This window comes from Podarcis cretensis, assembly GCF_951804945.1.
Source record: "Podarcis cretensis genome assembly, chromosome: 16".
Taxonomy (NCBI): Eukaryota; Metazoa; Chordata; class Lepidosauria; order Squamata; family Lacertidae; genus Podarcis; species Podarcis cretensis.
In genome coordinates, this window is record NC_137186.1 from 36,390,933 (window position 1) to 36,413,925 (window position 22,993).

Sequence of the window (22,993 nt, forward strand, 5' to 3'; positions counted from 1 at the left end):
GTGCGCCTTCTGAACATAGCATGCTTAACAATCTGTACATGATAGGTGGGTGCAGAAATATAGAGCGTTCACTCAGAGAGAGACAGAGAGTGGTGTGTGTGTGTGTGTGTGTGTGTTATAATGTTTCGCCTTACAAAATAGCACATTACTCATGGCTATGGGATCCAGTGGTCTAAAGCGGCCCAAATAGAAACAAGGAAGATAAGACTTTGGAATTAGAAATAAAGGCATCAGAAGGAGAGGTGGAAAAGAACAGGCAGCGAGGATGACCAGAAAACATAAGCAACAATTAATAAACATATAAACGGATGTCACTCACCTGTCGCTTCCCCAGACCACAGCCTAGCTGTTAATTATTCCAAACACAATGATGATATAGCTACATAATTGCTGTAATTGGTTCTTGATTCAGCTCCTAAATGTATGCGTGTGTGCTTAAGAGATAATGCATGTTTTAAAATATTTTCTAAACGATCCACAATTACACTGATAATTTGCCTTTGATCATTCATGTTTTTGTTACTCCCACTTCTTTTCTTTTCCAGATTGGGAAGCTTTGACAAGCATAATTCTTACCTCCCCAGAACAATGCCAGTGAGGCAGCTTTTGTCTTGCAGAGGGGAAGGAATGGATGCAAATGAGGTTCAGTGTCAAGGGGGGGGGGGGCGGCTTTTAAAAATAATAATGATGATGGGGAGAAGAAGGGATGTCATAGAATTCCAACAGAAACGGGAGCAGAAATTGCTTATTCATCCATTCTTTGGGACACAAATGAATCATGTGAATTAGTATCCTCTACAATTGTTTTTGTTTTTAGTCCGCAAATAATACCTGCATGTTTCTGCTCCAAGCTGCAATACAGTTTTGCTCAGTTTGCTCTAAGATTACATCCGCAAGCTCCTTTCATACCCTTGGATGCAGATCACCAGACCCTGGAAATTTGAATTCATTTTGAGAAGTGTTCACTCTAAAGGTTTTGACCTTTAAAGCCCTTCACGACCTAGGACCCTCGTACCTACGGGACCGCCTCTCCCCACGGAGAGCCTAAAGGTCCATAAATAGCAACACCCTAGTGGACCAGGGCCCTGCAGGATCTGATTTCTTTCCGCAGGGTCTGTAAGACAGAGTTGTTCCGCCTGGCCTTTGTCTTGGAACCAATTTGATTCCCTCCCCCTCTTTCTTTTTCCTTTTTCCTTTCTCCTCCTGTGATGAGGCTGCATTTTAATATTTTAATGCTTCAATATTTCAATTGTTGTATTTTAATCTTGTTTTTAAGTTGTATTCATTCAACTTGTTTTTATTATTGCTTGTTAGCTGCCCTGAGCCCGGCCTTGGCTGGGGAGGGCGGGGTATAAATAAAAATTATTATTATTATTATTATTATTATTATTATTATTATTATTATCATGGGCTGCAGCTTCCTCCTTGCATCACTTACAGTGGTACCTTGTTTTGCAACTGGGATCCATTCCAGAGCCCCGGCCGCTAGCCAAAAAGGATGCAGGGCAAAGTTCTGCATCTGCGCACATGTGTGGAGCGGTTTGTGCTTCTGCGCATGTGCAAGCGGCAAACCGAGAAGTAACCCATTCTGATACTTCCGGGCTTGCCGTGGATGTTCACCAGAATGGACGCCAGACGAGGCAGATGTTCACGGAGGTATTACTGTATTCTGTTATCACTAGTTTGGGTGCTGCTGTTCTTTTGGGTGAAGACAGAGGCAAAGTAGGTGTTGAGCAGTTCCACATTCTCTCTGTCACCCAATAGCATTTGTGCACATTTTGAATGCCAACTCTTTAGAAAGACCCCTTTTCACCCACTTTAGTTTCAAGGAAGGAGAAAAATATAAACACAAAGAGCCCTGCTGGGCCAGGCCAAAGGTCCCCCCCTGTTCTCAACAGTGATCAAAGCAGATGTCTATAGGAAGCCTGCCAAATAAATAAATAATTGCTTACCCCATCCAATTCCGTAGTAGTATAAATGCTTGCTTTCTTCAGATCCAAACACTTTGATCACCATACTGTAGAGATGAAATCCTTCCACTAGCATCCATGCAAAAGCACTCAAGAAGAAGAAATGGAGGAGAACGGCAAGGATTTTGCAGGGCACCTGCAAAGTGGAAGCAAGCAAATAAATATCAAAATGCACAGAAATGTCAAAACTGTTGGTGCAAAAAACCAAAAACAAAACTATATAGGAAGGAGAATTCCTGAATGCCAAGATCCAAATTTGGGGCAAGTATTCTTTGGTGAGAGAACCTCAGCAGAGATTTAAGGTCACAAGATATGCAACAAAGTAAAACATGAAAATACGCGCTGTTAGACCTTTAAAATATGCCCATCCGAATGAGATTCAAAATTTCCTTCTTCCCCCAGCAGAGGAAAAGAACACACATGTGGTAAGTTAAAAAATGAATTACTTACAAACTCTTCGAAAGTCGGGTACATGTGCTTCAGAAAAGTTGCAGAGGCAGTAAAACTTAGTTACAAAGTAGTAGCAAAGTTCCTAGGTTATTGGCATAGGAACTCAAGAGTGGCTGGTGAGAACCATATGGTTGAGCTGAAGCAATCAGCTCAAACCTTTTCACAAAAGCTTCTTAAAAAGACTGGGATAGGAATAATAGGCTGGATTACCCATTTCCTCCCAAGATAAGGGAAGTGACACAGCTAAGCCTGACAGGACAGCTTACTTTATGGTGTTAACCCTTTCATCCATTAATTAGACTTAAGCATGTTGGTTTTATTGGGAATAGTGATCCCACAAAACCATCCAATGCATCATTTCCAATAGTATTTATTACAATACACATACCAAATGCCCGAACTGTGTCACATACATTTTCTTAGCAATTCCTCCAGCTCCCATTTTTTCATCCTCATATTATAGATGCAAAGACTGAAGCTCATACTATCTGGCTTAAGGACTCTATCCTGTCCAGAAAGTTTATGACTGCTGAGGTTAAAGATCAACTTCTTGGAGGCTGCAAAGGTGACAAGGGTGGATATGAAGCTGCCTTATACCATCAGATAATTGGTCTATCTAGCTCGGGACTGCCTACACTGGCTGGCAGCAGCTCTCCAGGCTTTCAGAGAGAAGTCTATCCCAGTCCTACTTTCTGCATGCAAAGCAGATGTTGTGCCACTGAGCTATGATAATAATAATAATAATAATAATAATAATAATTAATAATAATAAAATAATTTATTTATATCCCGTCCTCCCCAGCCGAAGCCGGGCTCAGGGCGGCTAACAACAATAAAATAATATGAATGAATCTGCCAATTTTTGTTTCCCTCAGATTCTCATTTCCCTCCATTTTAAATTCAGTTCTCGACATTTCCACAGCAATTTCCATTTTGTGAATATCTCCTAAGAGAAATGTGTTTTTAAATGTATTTTTAACTAAAATACACATTTTTGGAAGCAATTTCCCCTGTTGTATGCATTTTTGTATACAGTACTGTTTGAATGGAGGACTGCATTGCAAAATTCAGAGAAGTGTGGATTTTGAGGATTAGATGTATTTTGGTTCACACACCGGTTTAAGTTGAATGAATTAGGTAGTTTGCCATTAAAATGAAAACAAAATAAAATTTATCTCCTCTCCCTAAATGCTGTGCATATGTTCCCCATTTGTAGGTGTTCTGTGGAAGGTCTTACAAAACTGGGGAAAGGTTGATCACTGGTTCTTCCCACTCTCTAATGCATCCTTTCAACTTAGCACAGGAAGCTAGACAAATGTCCCGATCTTGCCTAAGCAACTAAACAACTCTTTCTCTCTTACAACAGAGTCCAGTTTTCTAGGCAATACTGGAATTCTTGTTCTCACTTCCCATAATGCTCCAGAAGAGCCAGAAACTAGGTAAGCAACCCTGGGTGGCCTGGGAAAGTGGGCAACACTTGCTCCTTTGCAGAAGCTCGCTCCCTGAAAGAGGGCAAGCATTACCTTGTTACCTAGACAACACTGGAATGCTTCCTCTCTTTCTGCAAGACTGGGACTTAGGCAAGGATCCCAAAGTTGCCTAAGCAACTGAGTGGCTATCTCCTTTGGCTGCAACATACTGCCAGAGTCCTTTCCACAATGAGACAGAAATCTTCAGAGTAGTGGATCGTTGTGGGTGCAGATAAAAATAAGCATTTGAAGCATTCGACAGAATTTCATGAAGTGCTTATTTGAGGTGGTGGACAGATCCTAATTTGAACTGTATTAGTTATCCCAGACTGGACAAATGGGCACGCATACATACCAGTCCAAAATGGATATATTTATGGAGGAAACAGAAAGTGTTCACTCGGAAACATCCTAAGAGCCTTTCTCTGCATTTGTTTCATTTCAATATTTTTGTCCCACTTTCCTGGCAATTGTATCTCAAAGTGTCTCACATCAATAGAAGGGAGAGCATGAGTGAGTCAGCAAATGAGCGAATGAGAAAGAGAGGTCCTGCCATCATATTTATAAATGAAAAAGAAAAGATACACAAAGGAAAGAGAGAAGAGGAAGAGAAGGAGAAAGAAGATCTGTTCTTCAAGGTCAGAAGAAAGAAGTGAACTTCAAGCATTTATACCCAGCTTCAGGAACGATTCATCTGCTGTTGCTGGTGTTCTTGCTTGAATAGTAGCTGGTGACTCTTGTTCCGTGGGCTGCTGGATGGTGCTAAACTTGCCTACTTCTGCAGTCCCAGGGCCTCTGGTACTGTACTTGGAACTATGTATTTCTTTCATGCAGGGAGGCAGCAGGAACCCCCCATACACACAGAGGTGCTCCCTCTCTGGTCTGATGGTTGAGGTCAGTTTGGTCTCCCAGATGCCATAAGGCTCTTCCTGAAAAGTTGGTACAGTGCAGGAGATTCCAGCTGCTTTGAAAAAGGTGACGGTGTGGCCACTCCTAAAGAAACCCCTCCTTCATTGAAGGTTCTTAAACAGAGACGTCACCTTGCCGACAAAGGTCCGTATTGTTAACGCTATGGTTTTCCCAGTAGTGATGTAGGGAAGTGAGAGCTGGACCATAAAGAAGAATTGATGCTTTTGAATTATGGTGCTGGAGGAGACTCTTGAGTCTCATGGACTGCAAGAAGATCAAACCTATCCATTGTGAAGGAAATCAGCCCTGAGTGCTGACTGGAAGGACAGATCCTGAAGCTGAGGCTCCACTACTTTGGCCACCTCATGAGAAGAGAAAACTCCCTGGAAAAGACCCTGATGTTGGGGAAGATGGAGGGCACAAGGAGAAGGGGACGACAGAGGAAGAGATGGTTGGACAGTGTTCTCGAAGCTACTAACATGAGTTTGACCAAAGTGTAGGAGGCAGTGGAAGACAGGAGTGCCTGGCGTGCTCTGGTCCATGGGGTCACAAAGAGTCGGACACAACTAAACAACAACAACAAAAGTTTGGATGGTCAGGGATTCTTAAGCTGTGATTCCTACATTGTGGAGAGTTGGACTAGATGACCCTCAGGCTCCCTTCCAACTGTACAGTTCTATGATATTATAATTCTACCTCAAAGAGATCATTACAGCTTTTCTGCCCAGGCTCCCCTTCCTCCTGCTTGGTCAAAACAGCCAAGCTTAAAAAGTGGGCTGTGCATTCCTACGCCCTCCTCATGTAGGCATGTGTGTTTGTTTCCCTCTTGTTCTCATTGCATTCCCTTCTCGAGTGGGTTTTCTGACTGTTACTTGTTTCCGAGTGACTGCTGGAGCTCTTCCTTCAAGAGACCATTGTGGTGGGATTGAATTAACCATTTCTCTGCAGTCCACCTTGCCTGGCTTTCTGTTCAAATGTGTTGCAGACACAGCTTCCCCACTGCATTGAGAATGGTTGTTTTGCTTTGCTGGGGCAAAAGACAAAAGAATGCATTTTCCTCAGAAAAATGATTCATGTTATTACAATCCATGAAAGCCAGAGGTTTTCTCCCTTTGTGTGTAGTTTTGTTTGTTCTGAATCCATCAAAAGAGAAAACAAAAGAATAACAAATCTTATTCTTCAGCAAGATGATGTCACCACCCACACCTCCCTGTTCCTCAAGTAACACACAGGGTATAATTCCCCTTGACCTCAATTACTTTAAAATGCAGGCAGGGGTGGAGAGAAGAGTTATTCCATTTTACAGAAAGCAGAAAGCATTCAGCACCTCCTCTGAGATCTACAAGGTCTCCACAGGCAGGAAATTTTTGTAAAGGTGTTCAGAATTGAACCAGGAAGTCCCTGAGGGTGGAACTACCTCAGACAGTGTGAACCTGCCACTCAACACCTGTGTCAATCAGGGCTGTGGTCAGAATGTAGCAGCAGTGAAAGGGCCTAATTCTCTTGTGTGGATTGGAAAGCATCTATCAATCAGATGGCACAATCCTCTGAATTTTGCTACGCAGTTCCACAGAAATGTATATTTTATTGGGAGAAGACATTCAAAAATGGGTATTTTATATGAAAGTACAAAGATGTGTGTTTTAGCAAAATATGTATACAAAATTCACATAACATGAGTATAATTTAATTGCAATGTTTTGTGCAGTTTTCCAATCCACCCAAAAGCGAATGGACCTCTGGGAGCATGTAATAATGACACAGGACAAAAATAGGCTGATCTATCCATCCTCGGTCCTTTCCCTTTAAATAAGAATGGTGCAGTGGTCAGCACCAAACGACCAGATCTGAGAGAGACCCTTGCAGCACCACTGATTTTTTTGAGGAAAATGTCCTCAAGTCAGGAGAAGAGTTGGAAATCAAAATGGCAGCTCATAACACTGATCAGAGCACTTTTGCTAGTGTTCCCTGATGCCACAAGGTGGGGTCACCCGAACTCACAACATGAAGGGGGCTTACCAGCAGGCACTTTACTGGGGGGTCTCCTCACTCTGGAGCCTGACATCCATTGATACTGGTAGTGCTGAAAGCAGAAAGTCCACCACATGGTGGATGCAGAGCAAATGACAAGCGGAGCCAGCTAATTCTCATTTTGTCCTCCTGCTGCTGCCTGCTGAGTTTTAGAAGGAGCAACAGTGAGACTAAGGAGTACGAAGCTGACAGGCTGCATGATCCCTCACCCTGGAGTGGTTGTATCTGAGAAGGTAGGCAGGTGGGGGTTGGCCAAGAGTAGACCAAGGTTGGTGGCTCAGTGCCCCATTTTCCTTAATGGACCAGCTTCCATTGCCTGGAGTCAGTCTATAGGCTCAGAAAAACTAGGAATTGGCCAAGTCTGGTATTAATATGAAATGCAAGAAAGGATGTGATTTTCTGGTCTTGCCTGACCAATAGAGCAGTCAACTCTGCCTGTTGCAAGCAGTGTTCAAAACTCGCATTGTTCTAGGCGCATTTTGTGACAGGGAATTTCATTAGTGCGAGCAGTTTCTGAGCTCTGGGCACAGTACCGCGCCTAAGATTTCAGATTAAAACTGCAGAGTGGAAGGAAAGGAGGACCTTTTTCTGCCTGCCCACTTCCAGCTACTCTCTGAAGACTGGAGAAGAGACCCTCTTCAGATAATTAGGAGGGGTAGGCATGGAAAAGACTAGACCACGTCAAAAAGGAACATAATAGTTTAGCTGCAGTTCATTCATTTTCAGCTTTGTATTCTTGTTATAAAAAAGTGCCTAGATATTCCATTGTTGTGCCCATAACCTAGGTTTAAGATGCCATTTAGTTCCTAGTTTTCATATCTCAGTTGCTTACACTGGTTGCAAGCACTGCATGCCAGACCCAGAGGAAAAGTTGGAGGAAAACCCTTCAGGCAAGGCTTGTTGAAGCCCTTGTTGAAATTAGGCTTTTAAAAAAAGAAGAAGAACGCAATGGCTGCATTTCTAAGAGTTTGGAGCCCAGACTCCCACCAGTTCCTCCAAGCAGAAATCCAAAAGGAAAGCAAGCACACTTTACCCTAATATATGCATTTTTGTATACATCATTTGCTTGGGAAATAGGCATTACAAAATTCAGAGGAGAGCAAATCTCAAAGGATGACCCTGTGTTGGTTCATATATTGGATCTGGAAGTGTGAATGAGGTAGGTTTGCCTTTTAATGTGAAGTGAATTGAATTCCCACCCTCAGTTCCTAAATTTGAGCCCAGTTCTGGACCAAATCTGCCTCTGTAGAACCCCTGATGACTTCAGTGAAGGCACAGTGGGGTCTTCTCCCTTCCTCCAACCACCCAATGCATGGTGAGCATTCCAAGCCTCTCCCACCCACCCAGTTTCTATGTTTCCCAGCACTGGGGGTGCTAGATTTACAGTCTCACCCCTGGGGTTTGGAAGGTGAGGGAGAAAGACTCCCAGGAGGAAATTATGAGTCTTGGTGAGGTGTGGGAAGGTAAAAGAAACGAAGCATTTTAATTCTTCAACTTGAGTTAAAATCCAAGCCAAAGAAGAACTTCTGGCATATTCATTCCTTGCCACCAAGATTTATATTTTCAAGCAAGGGAAGCATTTGGCAATATGTGCAGAATTACCCTTACTCTGCAAAGCCTGCGCTGAATTCCCTAGGAACAAGGAGAAAAACAGCACCAACCCCTGTGGGCGGTAGCCATGTGAACCCACTTCTTCTGTACCGGAACTGCGGTTTCAAATCATGAGTGAAAACTTGGCGAATCGGGCTTCCAAGGCTGGCTACACAGAGATCTCAGTGGGAGTTGCAATTTGAGAGAGCAAGACAAAGGTTATTTGGTTTTTCTTTTTGCTTTACTGCAAAAGCACAACAGGTTTGAAGCTGTGTTAGAGGAGCGGAGTGCTAGCAACAATATACAGGCTGCAGAACTGGAAAGCAATGCTGGTTTCTGCCACCAATGTGTGGTGTGTTTTTTTACTGCCAGCTGGTCACTCCCCTAACAAACTCTCACTTTTCTTTGCTCATCTACAAAACCTTTTGAACATGTTTTGTGAACGGCAAGGTGTGAGAAATGTTGCCTCCACACACCGCCTTCCTATTTTCAAAATCCATTTGGAATCTGTTTCTGCTATGTGAAGTCTATCTGCTTCCTCGAAGGCAAGAGCAGAGACCCTCTGGCCAAGGTAGAAGCAAATGCTGTTTTGTTCTTCATTTGAGGGATTTTTCTTTTCTTTTCTGCAGCACCAGCCTGCGAAGCAACTTGAATCAGCAACCTGCTTATTGTTTGGGGGGAAACGGGCATTTGGTAGATTCGCCTTTAAATGTGAACAGAATGAAATTTCACCCCTAGTCCAAATTCTGGCTCTAGGATTCTATAAATCTACTGCCCATCAGTGCTTTGGGTGACCCAGATTTCTAGGGTTTGGCGAGCATGAGAAAACCTTCTCTCTATTTGTTTTCTCCACACTATGCATAATTTTACGACTATATCAAGTCTCTCCTCCCTCCACCCAGACACAATTGCCACCTGTCAAAACTCAACACTTTTCAACTGGAATGGTGCTTACACTGTGTGTTTGTGTGTGTGTGTGTGTGTGTGTGTGTACACACAAAAATGAAGACAGCAACCATGACAATAAGAAATTCTCCCCCGCTCATTCAAATCAGATCTTGCTCCCTACACTCATGTTATTTTCTTCCAGCTTCAATTACTCCTCTGGAGTTACACACAGTGTCTTGCTGATTTATTGAAGATGGTTTCATTGTATATTCCCTTGCCTTGGTTTTTGTTTTTTTGTTTTTGTTTTTTTGTATTTTCTGGTTCTATCTTTCTCTGCTCAGCTTCACTCTCTCCAGGTTTTGATTGCCCTTCTAAAAAGTAAACCCTTCTGTCTTCTCACGTTTACCACCACACAATATACCGTATTTTTTGCTCTATAAGACTCACTTTTTCCTTCCTAAAAAGTAAGGGGAAATGTGTGTGCGTCTTATGGAGCGAATGCAGGCTGCGCAGCTATCCCAGAAGCCAGAACAGCAAGAGGGATTGCTGCTTTATCCCTCTTGCTGTTCTGGCTTCTGAGATTCAGAATATTTTTTTTCTTGTTTTCCTCCTCCAAAAACTAGGTGCGTCTTGTGGTCTGGTGTGTCTTATAGAGCAAAAAATACGGTACCCTTATCTGCCTCCTGCAGGGATGTTGCTTAGGATCTCTGCCCAATTGCAATGTGAGAGAGGGAGAGAAGGGAAGGTTTCTCATTTTGCACACCTGCATACACTTCTAGCTTGCAGCGGACCCCTAGGCAGCAAATGGAAATATATCTCTGGGGTCTGAACATCTAGCAGAACCTGGACCTGGCCATCTTTCTTGCCTTCAGAACTATCCAGGATTTTCTGCACCTGCACCTTCCTTCACCTTTGCCTTGCCCTTGCTCTCTCTCTCTTGCACCATTCTCAAGATCCTGCCCCACATAAGAACATAAAAAGAGCCTACTGTTTCAGGCCAATAACATATCTTGTCCAGCATCCTGTTCTCACAGTAGCCAACCAGATGCCTGTGCAAAACCCACAAGCAGGATCTGTGCACAAGAACACACTTCACTCCTGTGGTTTCCAGCAACTGGGTGTCAGGGACTGGACCGAAGAGGATGAGGGGGAGGAGCAGGAATGGTGGAAATCACCACCACCTCCTTCTCCTATAGCTTCCAGAGAGTAGAGAGACAATCTCAAATTACAGCTGGGCCTTGAGCAAGATAGCAGCTCTGAGACAGGAGAATAGCAGAGTTATGCGTTGTTAGGAGAAGGAGACGGGGAGGCAGAGCAGCTAGCTGAGGTCCAGCGCCAAGGGCCTTCTGGCGGTTCCCTCGCTGCGAGAAGCAAAGCTACAGGGAACCAGGCAGAGGGCCTTCTCGGTAGTGGCACCCGCCCTGTGGAACGCCCTCCCACCAGATGTCAAAGAGAAAAACAACTACCAGACTTTTAGAAGACATCTGAAGGCAGCCCTGTTTAGGGAAGCTTTTAATGTTTAATAGGTTATTGTATTGTAATATTCTGTTGGAAGCTGCCCAGAGGGGCTGGGGAAACCCAGCCAGATGGGCGGGGTACAAATATTAAATTATTATTATTATTATTATAGCTGACACATCATTGGACAGCATAACCAATGGTTATGGTGTTTGCAAGAACAAAGAGTGCAAAGACAAGAAGCAAAGACGTAGAAGCAAATGCTGTTGCTAGAGGGGGAAGGTGGAGGAGTTCAGTGCGAGCAACTCAATTATGGGGAATGACCAGAATTCTTTATCTTTACTCTGATGGCTGAATAAATCATGCATAAGAACTTTCTTGTTTCCTCCCTGCCTCTTGGTGCCAGTGGGGGATTGGGGAGAGAGAGAATTCCTCAAGCCTGACACTGGGATTCAGAAGCATGAACAACCTCCATCAATGGAGGTAGAGCATAGCCATCATGGCTAGCAGCCATTGATGACCTTCTCCTCCATGAATTTGTCTAATCTTCTTTTAAAGCCATCCATGTTGGTGGCCATCACCGCTTCCTGCAGGAGCAAAATGGGGGACAAGGCTGAGACTTCATATGGAACTGTCTCATGAAAACCTCCTTGGGATTATATTTCCTGTCTGATATGTCTATTTTTCTGCAGGCTATATTTGGATGAAGAGATCCAGTTCCCATCAAATGCTGTGAGATTCTCAGATGAAGCCCCATGATTATGATTATTAATAGTATTAATTACGGACTTAAGCAGCAGCCCACGGCCTGCTTGTGATTAAAGCATGACTTTATTGTCTGATACATGCTGCCCAAAATGGAAGTGCACACACCTGTCATGTTCTATTTGTCATGATGACTGGAGAACTAATGCGAAATGGGGGGGGGGACACAAAACTCTTTTTTGAAATGGCAGAAGAACTATGGTGCCACATCCTCATTGCTGTGGTAGCCACTGTGGCAAATCAGCTTTAAAAATGTACAGTTGCTATCTTTTAAATATTTGCTGTGTTTAGGGATGTCAGAGAGTTCTGTGGGAAACAAAAATGGGAGTGGAAACGGCAGTGTTTGCTTTATTCATCTCAGGTCCAGAATGGAAATCGACCCAGTATACAATACAATACAATCAGTATTCACTGTCGCTGTTGCTTTCAGTCCACAAACGATACTTTACTGACTACGTTCCGCACCACTTGATTTGCATTCCCTTTGCACTGAAATGAATGGGGTAAAATAAGATAATGACAACATAATTGCAAACTTAATTGTATATATAGGTTTTATAGGAAACACGTTTGCCAGCCAATTCCCACCCATTGTAAACTTACCGTCCCAGGATTGAACTGGAAGCTTATAAGCAGTAGGATCTGAGCCACTAAGATGGCAAATGACAGGTTGGCGTGGATGTGGTAGCGTTGGTTACATATGGTGCTGACAGAGCTGTGGGAAGGGAAGGAATTGATTAGTATTCTGAGATGAAACGGCTTGTTAACAATGCAACTGAAAGGAATTTGTTTCTTAAATTTACCCGTCTTTCAGGATTAAGCTGTGTCGGATAAGATTTCCCAGTGAAACCAACCCAAAGGACTGGATAGTACGTTATGGTTTCAATCATATGCACATGTTCTTGGGAATAATCCCCAAGTGAATGAAGTCAGACTTGTTCCTGAATATATACAAATAGGATTGCTATCTGAGTGACATCTCTATCTTCCACCATTTGGATTTGCTATGGCATGTAATGATTCTATCAACACAGGCAGAAGATTAAAGCATAAGCAGTGGAGGCTGGTTCATTGCAGAGAATGGGCCCCACCAATCTCCTGCCCTCAGCCAGCCCCCACCTGCCTGCCTTCCTACTCACATCCAGCCCAAAGGGCGAAGCGGGATGTCTGCTTCCTCTTCCTTAGTCTCTGTGTTGCCCCTTGTAGAAAGCGGAGAAGAGGAAAGGGACAAAACTAGAATTGGATGGCTCTGCCACCTACTGTTTATTCCCCTGCTTTCTGCCCTACCAATAGCAATGTTCACCAGCCACTGCTGGTTATAACCTGAAGTGGGTTGAAAAGTAAGCATGACAGAGGCAGCTCAACATCATGTATCACACAAATGAGGCTAAAAATTAAGCCAGCTCCTTGTGAAACTATGGAGAACTACTGATCTATATTTCATCTTTTCACAATTTGACCCACATAATGAAAGCTTTTTTTAAAAAAAAAATGGTGCTCCAACAGTAATTTCAGGAGGCAAGCGGCACTGGATAGCCATGACAACTGTCCATTAATAGATGTTACATAAATTTAATATGCAGCCTACCAGAAGGCAACTGCGGTAATGTTCTAAGGAAAGAACTGGATGCTTGCTGTCATCAGACAGAGCAGGACCTAATCATCTGCTACATTCCACAGATCTGACCTTGCAGCAGTTCCACAGCAGAGTGTGACATGCCTCACTCACATCCTAATGAGACCTACCCCTCTAGCTACAAAATTATTTTTTAATTGAGATGGTACCATGTCAAAGCAAATGCTACATAGGTCTCAGAATGTCAACTCCCTTTGCACCAACTAATTTTTAAGTCACTTGGTGGACAGGAGCTACCTGCAGGCATCGTTGCAGTTTCAGGTGTTCAACAAAGTAGAATAAAAAATTCAACACCTAATCTGTTCCCTTACCACAATCTGCCTCTGGATTCAACAAAAGCAATCAATACAGCATGAAAAGCAGCAATGAAAAACCAACTATATATGAGTAGTTGTACCAAGATTTCTTTGTGTGTGTGTGTGTTCATGTTTATCATATTTATATTTTTGTTATGTTCATTATATATGAGGAGTATGGAGTGTTAGGGGGTGGGTAGGAGCTCTGGTGGATGGATCAAACATATCCATTCTTAAGGAAATCAGCCCTGAGTGCTCACTGGAAGGACAGATCGTGAAGCTGAGGCTCCAATACTTTGGCCACCTCATGAGAAGAGAAGACTCCCTGGAAAAGACCCTGATGTTGGGAAGGATGGAGGGCACAAGGAGAAGGGGACGACAGAGGACGAGATGGTTGGACAGTGTTCTCAAGGCTACCAGCATGAGTTTGACCACACTGCAGGAGGCAGTGGAAGACAGGAATGCCTGGCGTGCTCTGGTCCATGGGGTCATGAAGAGTCGGACACAACTAAACGACTAAACAACAACAACAACAGGACCTCTGGTGGGGGGCACTCCATGTTCCTTCTGGGGTAGTTTGTTCATCTTTGGTCCTCACCTTGCACTCAGCTCTCACCTGTGGCTCCTGGAAGCTGTCAGCGTGCGATAGCAGCCAAACCCCGGGAAACAGTTTCAACTGAGTTAGGGACTTCCCTGCATGCAACGACAGACTCTGGTGGATTGAGTGGACGAGGCCAAGGGTGGGTCCAATGATCAAGAAGGCGGGTTCTGCACATGCTGTAGAGGGACGTGAGGGGCAGATGGGGCTGGCCCACCTGGGAAGGTAGTGCACCTAGGAGAAGGAAGTCTCTGATCCTAAGCCTCCTCTACATTGCAGGATAACTTCAGGAGAAGAAAGGGCTAAGGAGTAAACTCTACACAAATCTGGGGTCGAGTCCCTAAGACAGTTGGCTGTTGTCTTGTATGCCTCCTTCCGGCAACTCCCACAGCCAAGCTGGTGTTCTGCTTTCCTTTGCAACGCATCAGCGAGGTCAAGAGGAGATCTTGTCATCTGGACAGCCCAGAACCTCCATACAGGACCACCCAGTCTTGCTTCTTAAGGAGGTCGCTTCTGTGCTGCTAACTCAACTGTTTGGCTTCGCCACCAGAGGTGCACCCCATTGACTCTTGAGACAGATGGATGCCAGCAGCAACAACAACAACATTTGAATGCATTGCTACATGTGGTGTTTGACCATAGTAGGGAGGGAAACAGCTTGAAAATGAGAGCTTGGAGATTTCGGAACAGCCAGGCTGCCTTTGCAATTACTAGAGGTTCTTTGGGTCATCCTGATATAAGAATTAGAGACCCCAGATGTATATTTTTATTATTTTAATAATGTTTCAATTTAATTACATTTAACCTTTCAGAATGTACTGTATTAGGTTTGATCTTTGTGTGTTCTGCATTTGCGAGCCTCTCCCTCCTTTGCTGTATTCAATCTCTCCTTATCTACCCCTGAAAGTGGTACAAATAGCAGGATGTTTTAGCACCGGAGGGTAAATCAGCTATCCTTGAAGCTATCTGAGACCCTGGAAGAGAATTTTATGATGCTCTATCCCCCCCCCATTGAAGTCTAGGTTGCCAGGGCAATGTTGGACATCCAAGACCTAAAATGATCAAATGGCCTGGGCACATCAGGGCCACTCCAAGGAGATTGTGGGGTTGAAGATACCAGTATGGAGCCATGGGTGTTTTACTTTTCATGACCTGTAACATTTCCTGACATATGTGGGGATGTTTTATGACTCTTTGTTTGAACTACTATATAAGCTTTTGTTCTGAAGTGCCTTGGGGCAGACCTTCTCAACTGACATGTTGAGTTGAGTGAGCTCTGTCCTATTGCAATAGCTATAACAAGCGCTGGGTTCCTAAATTTGGATGCTGGACTTGAAAATAGTTTCCTTGGTTCTGTGGTTTATTCAAAAGGTGGTTGTTCCTCACCTGGGTAACAAACAAGGTGGTGTAGAGGTGAATTCTTACCACAATCCTCCACAGCCAACTACTCATGCAATTCGTACTTCAAGATTGGAAGACTAATCAACCATTATCCATTACTCAACGGTGTGAAAATCTCACTGCCCTTCTGACATTTGAATGTGTATCTTATAATCAGCAATCTCATTTGGATATCGGTTTATACACATGGACTTACTGTATTAAAAATGTTGGATTCTTGGACTGACGGATTCTTCTTATTGTTAAACGTGAGCAGACTTTTTTTCTTTCATATCTGCAGTCATTCATACCCTTGATGCAATCATATGTACAACTGCAGGAAGTGTGCTCTTTTGCAGCACTTGATTAATGTGGAAGCATGTGGTGATAATGTAGAGAGGGGAGAAATATGCAACTGAACTTAAGGAACTGGAATCTGAGGCTCCAATTTTGTTGGTTTGTTTGTTTTGTTTTTTAATCTGTTCTTGCAGAATTCAGAAAGAGCAAAACCCATAGCAGAAGGAACCCACCAAATGTTAAAGGAATGAATGAGGGAATCGATTCATCCATAGTGTGAATGTCCAGTGCCCCTCCATCCCTCTCTAAATGTAGGCTCTGAACAACACCTGCCCCCCCTCCCCCAATGTCTGGATGATTTCCACATCATGATATATCGCCATCTAAACATTATGGTGCTGGAGGAGACTCTTGAGAATCCCATGGACTGCAAGAAGATCAAACCTATCCATTCTTAAGGAAATCAGCCCCGAGTGCTCACTGGAAGGACAGATCCTGAAGCTGAGGCTCCAATACTTTGGCCACCTCATGAGAAGAGAAGACTCCTTGGAAAAGTCCCTGATGTTGGGAAAGATGGAGGGCACAAGGAGAAGGGGACGACAGAGGACGAGATGGCTGGACAGTGTTCTTGAAGCTACCAACATGAGTTTGACTAAACTCCAGTTGGCAGTGGAAGACAGGAATGCCTGGCATGCTCTGGTCCATGGGGTCATGAAGAGTCGGACACAACGAAATGACCAAACAACAACAAGAAACATTGTGATATACTGATATATCACAATGTCTGAAATAAGGATGGAGCTATGTAGAGGCATTGACTGGCTTCATGGCTTTCCCCACATTGTGATTTTTGCATAGCACACGCACTCACACACCATGATTTACAATATATGGCCAGGTCAACAATTATGAAACTGATATCATGATATGGACTTCAAACTGGCTTTGGAAGATTTTTTGATATATTGCCCAGCCCTATAGCTGTGGAGAAACAGGAGAACATTCATGAAATTGACCTGTGAAATTGAGGCAAAGCAGTATCAAGACAGACTAGATTGCTGCCATCTGGTCTCTGCAGGGCTGACCTTGGGCCTGATCCAGAAGCTCCAGGTAGTGCAGAATGCAGTGGCTAGATAGCTGATGGGGATAAGGTGGCAGGTGGCACCACTGCTAAAACATGCATACTGGCAATGTATATGCTATTGTGCCAGGTTACCAAAAAAATCCCTGGACAGCTCAGGTCCAGGCTTCCTTAAGGATAACCTGAAGCCTTATACGCCAGCTCTGTCACCGAGATCTTTCAGAGGAGCATTGTTATTTGCCCCCATGTTGCAATGGCCCAACTGGCCACCACTAGGAGTTGGGCATTTTTTACATTGGTCCCATGCTGTGAGACACGCTTCCTGCAGAGCTTTGGCAGCCATCTTGGCTTTTGACTTTGAGCTGTCTTTTGAAGACCTTTTCAGTCCAACAGGCCTTTGCAGTTCTTGATGATAACAATGATGATGATTTCATTTTACATATATCACTTTAATGATCACTTGTACTGTTTTTAATTGTGTTTAATTGTGTTTATGCACTGATAGCACTCTGATATGTTCATGTTTATTTATTTCAACATTTTGCTGAAGGGTGTGTGGAATGGACAAATCAAAGCAACCCCATTCAATGGGAGGGAAATGACTGAAGATTGTCACCTAGTCATTTCAAGCCAGACCTGGGCAGGTTGTGGGACACAATGAAAGTGTCGTCACCTTGAAATCTGTGCCGGTGACCTCACACTCTGTATGAAACTCTGTGCAAAGGTTTGGCTGGCGCTGGCTGAATTTCCAACAACAAATAGCCCTGACCAGTAGGAATTGCCTGTCAATCATCAAGATCGCAAGGAGCTTCGCAATCAAGGGAAAGAATAACCAAGAGGCAGGTTTGTTAACATTGTCATTCGAAACAGAAAGGATTGTGATAATATGCATTCATTTTCATTTTCTTGCAGTAGCCTTTCATGCCTATTACGATGTATGCCACTGTTCTGGAGGCAAATTGCTCTAAATAAGTGCACAATTAACAGCCTAAGGCTTCATCCTCTGATGGAAAAATAGGAGTAACTCTGTGGAAAACTGCCAAGGTTTAAATTCAAGTAAGCAGAGCAGAGAATCCCACCCAGTATTTCCATATTTATATCAAATTTGACACTTCATAACTACCGTTTTGTGTTGTTATCTACATAGGGGTGTCTTTTCTATAAATATGGAAATAAAGTGTTTATCACTAGCTCCCCAAATCACATTACGATTCCTGCTAAGGGCAGATCCTTGGATGAGTGCTTCTTTCTTTGCCTGTGCCTTCATGAGAGATTCCGCTTGAATCCCAACAAGTCTTGCTTATTGCAAGCTGATGGGCCAACAGAGCACATTCACCCAATGCTCTCGCATTAAATAGCTTTAATACTGTTTTGGCGGGACAGAGGGAGAGCAGGTGTGGGGGACTCCCTGGTCCTGAATGGGGCAACTGTGCCCCTGAAGGACCAGGTGTGCAGCCTGGGAGTCATTTTGGATTCACAGCTGTCCATGGAGGTGCAGGTCAACTCTGTGTCCAGGGCAGCTGTCTACAAGCTCCATCTGGTATGCCAGGTGAGACCCTACCTGCCTGACAACAGTCTTGCCAGAGTGGCACGTGCTCTGGTTATCTCCTGTTTCGACTACTGAAATGCGCTGTACGTGGGGCTACCTTTGAAGGTGACCCAGAAACTACAACTAATCCAGAATGCAGCAGCTAGACTGGTGACAGGGAGTGGCCGCCGAGACCATATTACACCAGTCTTGAAAGACCTACATTGGCTCCCAGTATGTTTCCAAGCACAATTCAAAATGTTGGTGCTGATCATTAAAGCCCTAAATGGCCTTGGCCCAGTATACCTGAAGGAGCATCTCCACCCACATCATTCAACTCAGACACTGAGGTCCAGCTTTGAGGGCCTTCTGGCAGTTCCCTCACTGCGTGAAGTGAGGTTACAGGGAACCAGGCAGAGGGCCTTCTCGATAGTGGCGCCTGCCCTGTGGAATGCCCTTCCATCAGATGTCAAGGAAATAAACAACTTTCTGACTTTTAGAATGGATGTTTTTAATGTTTGAAGTTGTTCTGTTGGAAGCTGCCCAGAGTGGCTAGGGAAACCCAGCCAGATGGGTGGGTGTATAAATATTATTATTATTATTATTATTATTATTATTATTATTATTATTATTAATGAAGTTCTCAACAGGCCCACAGAGCTCCTGTTCAGCTGGGTAGCCAAAAGGTTGCAGAACATCCAAGCATATATGAACTTGGAGATAAAGGCCATATTTCTTTTACCAAGAGTGGGTTACTGAACAGACAAAAAAAAAAAGTAAAAAAAAAAAAGTACAGTGGTACCTCGGGTTAAGAACTTAATTCGTTCTGGTGGTCCATTCTTAACCTTAACCTTAAACTGTTCTTAACACTTTAGCTAATGGGGCCTCCTGCTTCCACTGCGCCACCGGAGCACAATTTCTGTTCTCATCCTGAAGCAAAGTTCTTAACCCAAGGTACTATTTCTGGGTTAGCGGAGTCTGTAACCTGAAGCGTATGTAACCTGAAGTGTCTGTAACCCGAGGTACCACTGTACTGGCATGGGACCCATGGATTCCACAAGATAGCTCAGGTGCAGTCTGCAAGTGCTAGTTAAACAGGCCTCAGCAGCAGAGCAAGCCAATCTGGTGCCTGGGATGGCGCGCATGCCCTGTGCCCAGGGGCGGGGCCAGCCGCCTGCAGAGGTGGGGCCAGCCAGCACAGGATGCTCCATGGGGCCCCTGCGGAGTCTGCCTGCCTCCTGACAGTCAACCACCCTACAGCTGAGGGGGAGGCGGCAGGCGGACCATTTGGGACAGCACAGATCCTGTGGGCCACCGCGTCACTCCCATATATCATATCCCATAACTCATGCTGGTAGCTTCGAGAACACTGTCCAACCATCTCATCCTCTGTGTTCCCCTTCTTCTTGTGCCTTCAATCTTTCCCAACATCAGGGTCTTTTCCAGGGAGTCTTCTCTTCTCTTCTCATGAGGTGGCCAAAGTATTGGAGCCTCAGCTTCATGATCTGTCCTTCCAGTGAGCACTCAGGGCTGATTTCCTTCAGAATGGAGAGGTTTGATCTTCTTGCAGTCCATGGGACTCTCAAGAGTCTCCTCCAGCACCACAATTCAAAAGCATCAATTGCAAGTCTACAATTCTCTAATTCCTCCTGCCACATTCAACCCCCCCCCCCCTTTGAAAAAGAGGAATGGGCTGGAGAAATAAGCGAAGAATAGATTGCAAGGAAATAATTTGCCATCTAAATAGCTTCCCGGATTCAGGAAATTAAAGTAATTTAGACCAAACCCAGCCAAGTGTTACAAATATATATGCAGGATATAATTAAAAGAGGTTTAAGAAATTAATAACCTTTTATGAAACTCTCAACACCTGAGAGCATCAAGTCCAGTAAGTCTGAAATGGAATACACACACTTTCTCTCTCTATATATCTGACGATCCATATTTACAGGGCAATATCAGCTCAGCAGGTAGAAAAGTTAAAATTACTCACGACAGAACCGCAAACGTGACCAATGTGATCATCAGGCAGAAGATGGAGATGGAGCAGCCGATGTAACTGATGGAGGACAGCGCCACCTTGTGTCCCGCTGAGAGCTGTGCGCCAGGGAAAAGAGAAAGGACACCTATTGTTAATCAATTGGATTAGGCCAGCAAGAAACAGTTTATCAACAGCTTTAGCCAAAAGGAAAAAACATCATAATGACATTAGCAGGGCGGCATTCAGAAAACTAGGCCATATCAAACAAGCAGAAATATCCACACAATGAGATTTAAAAATAAACAAACACCCTCAATAAACAAGAGCATCTGAATTTGCAGAAAACAGTACTGATTTTCGCCCGCTCCCGACCTGTTTTGCCCTGATGCACAAGACCTTAGAGCCAAAATGTTTGGTTGTGGCCAGGGCCGGATTTAGGTTTGTTTGTTTGTTTTTGAATATTTTATTAGTTGAATATAAGAACAACATATAATCAAATGCAAGCAATCAAATACAGTTTTCCCCTAACTCCCCCCCCCCAAAAAAAAAAACCACAAGGAAATTTCACTTAGAATCATAGAATCATAGAGTTAGTTGGGATCTTGAGGATCATTTAGCCAGAAAGCTGTCCGTAGACAAACGCCGGCTCCCTCGGCCTGAAAGCGAGATGAGACCACACCCCATAGTTCCCTTTGTCTGGACTTAACCATCCAGGGGTCCTTTACCTTTACCATTCCCATGCTGTTGTCCCTTACAGGAAACAAACCTGCAACACTGGCACCACACTCGAATCAACTGAGCTGATCCCTTGAGTTTGCTTTTAGAGAGAGGGGTGGCTGTTGTTTTTTTTTAAGGCCAGGAAAGATTCGTGGACAATAGTCTGTCCATGTTAGCCAGTTGGAACCTTCATATGCAGAAACAATGAATCACTGGATACCTGCTACAAGGAACAGGCAACAGGAGACGATGCCCTATGTCCTATTCACGGACAGATGATTTGCATGTTCTCCATGAGACCTGGTGAATGTGTGCAATGTCTGGCTGTTATACCCCTTAACTGCTCAGCTTCCATTACACACAGTCTGGCCATCAAGTGTTAGTTGCTGAACTTGCACCTCAAACAAAAGTAGTTTTTTGTGTGTGTTTTTTTTAAAAAGTTTTGAATGGGAAAAGCTGAATTCTTCTGTTATATTTATGAGGCTTTTTTAAAAAAGAGAGAAAAAGGATTTTTTTTCCACAATTCAGACTGTTGAGAGTTATTAGATGAGGGGTCTGTGCTATTGGCTCTCAATTATTGAAAGAGGTGTTTTAAATTTTTCATGCTAAGTTTCCTTTTATTTTTATTTTTAAATGATATAAGGAAAACTGATATAAGGAACAGATAGGAAAACTGTGTTAATACTTAAAAGAATAATTAAACTCTTGTTTATCTAAGAAAAAGCGAAGTCATTCATTCTTTACTGATTTACGGGCCAACACAACAACAACACAGAAAAATTAACGTTGCCACAAGAAGAAGCTCAAGGGTGGAATCTTAGCTCCAACAATAATAACTGGAGACAATATTTATAATTACAAATTACTGCAAGAAAAATTAATAGGTAATAGGCCTTTGGAGGCGAGAAATTAAATTCTGGATGATCACTGCCGTGTAAGGTTTCAAACAGGTTTGAGTCAATAACTAGGTCTGGTTGATGTGATGCTATGTATAGCAATTACAGTGGTACCTCAGTTTTCAAATGTTTCCACTGATGAACATTTCGGTTTTCGAACGCCAAAAAACCAGAAGTAAATGCTTCCATTTTTGAACGAGCCTCAGAAGTCTAACGGCTTCTGCTGAGAGTTTCTCAATTTTCTCAATTAAATTTGCAGGCCGCCCTTTGCACCTCAGTTTTCGAATGTTTTGGAACTCGAACAGTCTTCCGGAACGGATTATGTTCAAAAACCGAGGTAGCACTGTACCCACTTGCTCTATCAGGGGCAGGGAACCTCTTTCAGCCTAAGGGGTAACCATTCAGGGGACATGTGCCACTGATGGGTGGAGCCAAACACAAAAGTGGGTGGAGCAATTAATGCAAATGTCATTTCAGGCAGTAGGCCAGGTACGATGCAAGTTCACTTCACTCTTTCTCTCCCTCTATCCTCCACCCAAACAACCAAAGGGCTACAGTATCAGAGTTCTAGGACATATGCCAGCCAGGCAAAAACACTCAAGGTGTGGAGCAAGGGCCAGTGAAGGCTCTGGCCTCGGGAGAAAACTGAGCTCCAGATAGAAATAGCCAGAGGGCTGCATTCAGACTCTGGACTTGAGGTTCCCCTTGTTAGAATTCCTGCTCCATGATTGCAGTCATGGGATTGTTGTCTATCACATGACGGTATATGTTTTGACTCCACAGAGTGGGAAGTGAGGGAGACAGAATGTTTGTGTTACTGTGCTCCGTGAAGTGGGACTATATTGTCCTTTGTTCTTTCTCTTTGCTGTCTGATGCTAGAGAGAGGGGGAGCCATGTTGCAGTGCTCCGTGTGTGTTTATGTGTAAATAAAGTAGATTAGCCAAAATGCTGAGTTGCTGAGGTCTGTTACGCAAGCTGCGAAGATTCTGCGGATCCCTAAGTGTGCCGATGTCTGTTGGCATCAGTCCCTGTGATTTTCGGGCTGAAGAAGGC

At 43.8% G+C, this 22,993-nt stretch overlaps 1 protein-coding gene across 2 annotated transcripts in view; it reads right to left on the reverse strand.

Moving 5' to 3' along the window:
• ADGRD1 (adhesion G protein-coupled receptor D1) overlaps positions 1 to 22,993 on the reverse strand; it is a 275,448-nt gene that overhangs the window by 81,204 nt on the left and 171,251 nt on the right. For both annotated transcript variants that reach the window (XM_079956568.1, XM_079956569.1), the window contains 3 exons: positions 20,340 to 20,443; positions 12,134 to 12,245; positions 1,953 to 2,106 (listed from right to left, as the gene is read on the reverse strand). In XM_079956568.1, coding sequence (XP_079812694.1) covers positions 1,953 to 2,106; positions 12,134 to 12,245; positions 20,340 to 20,443 — 370 coding nt within the window. The remainder of the gene's footprint in view (positions 1 to 1,952; positions 2,107 to 12,133; positions 12,246 to 20,339; positions 20,444 to 22,993) is intronic.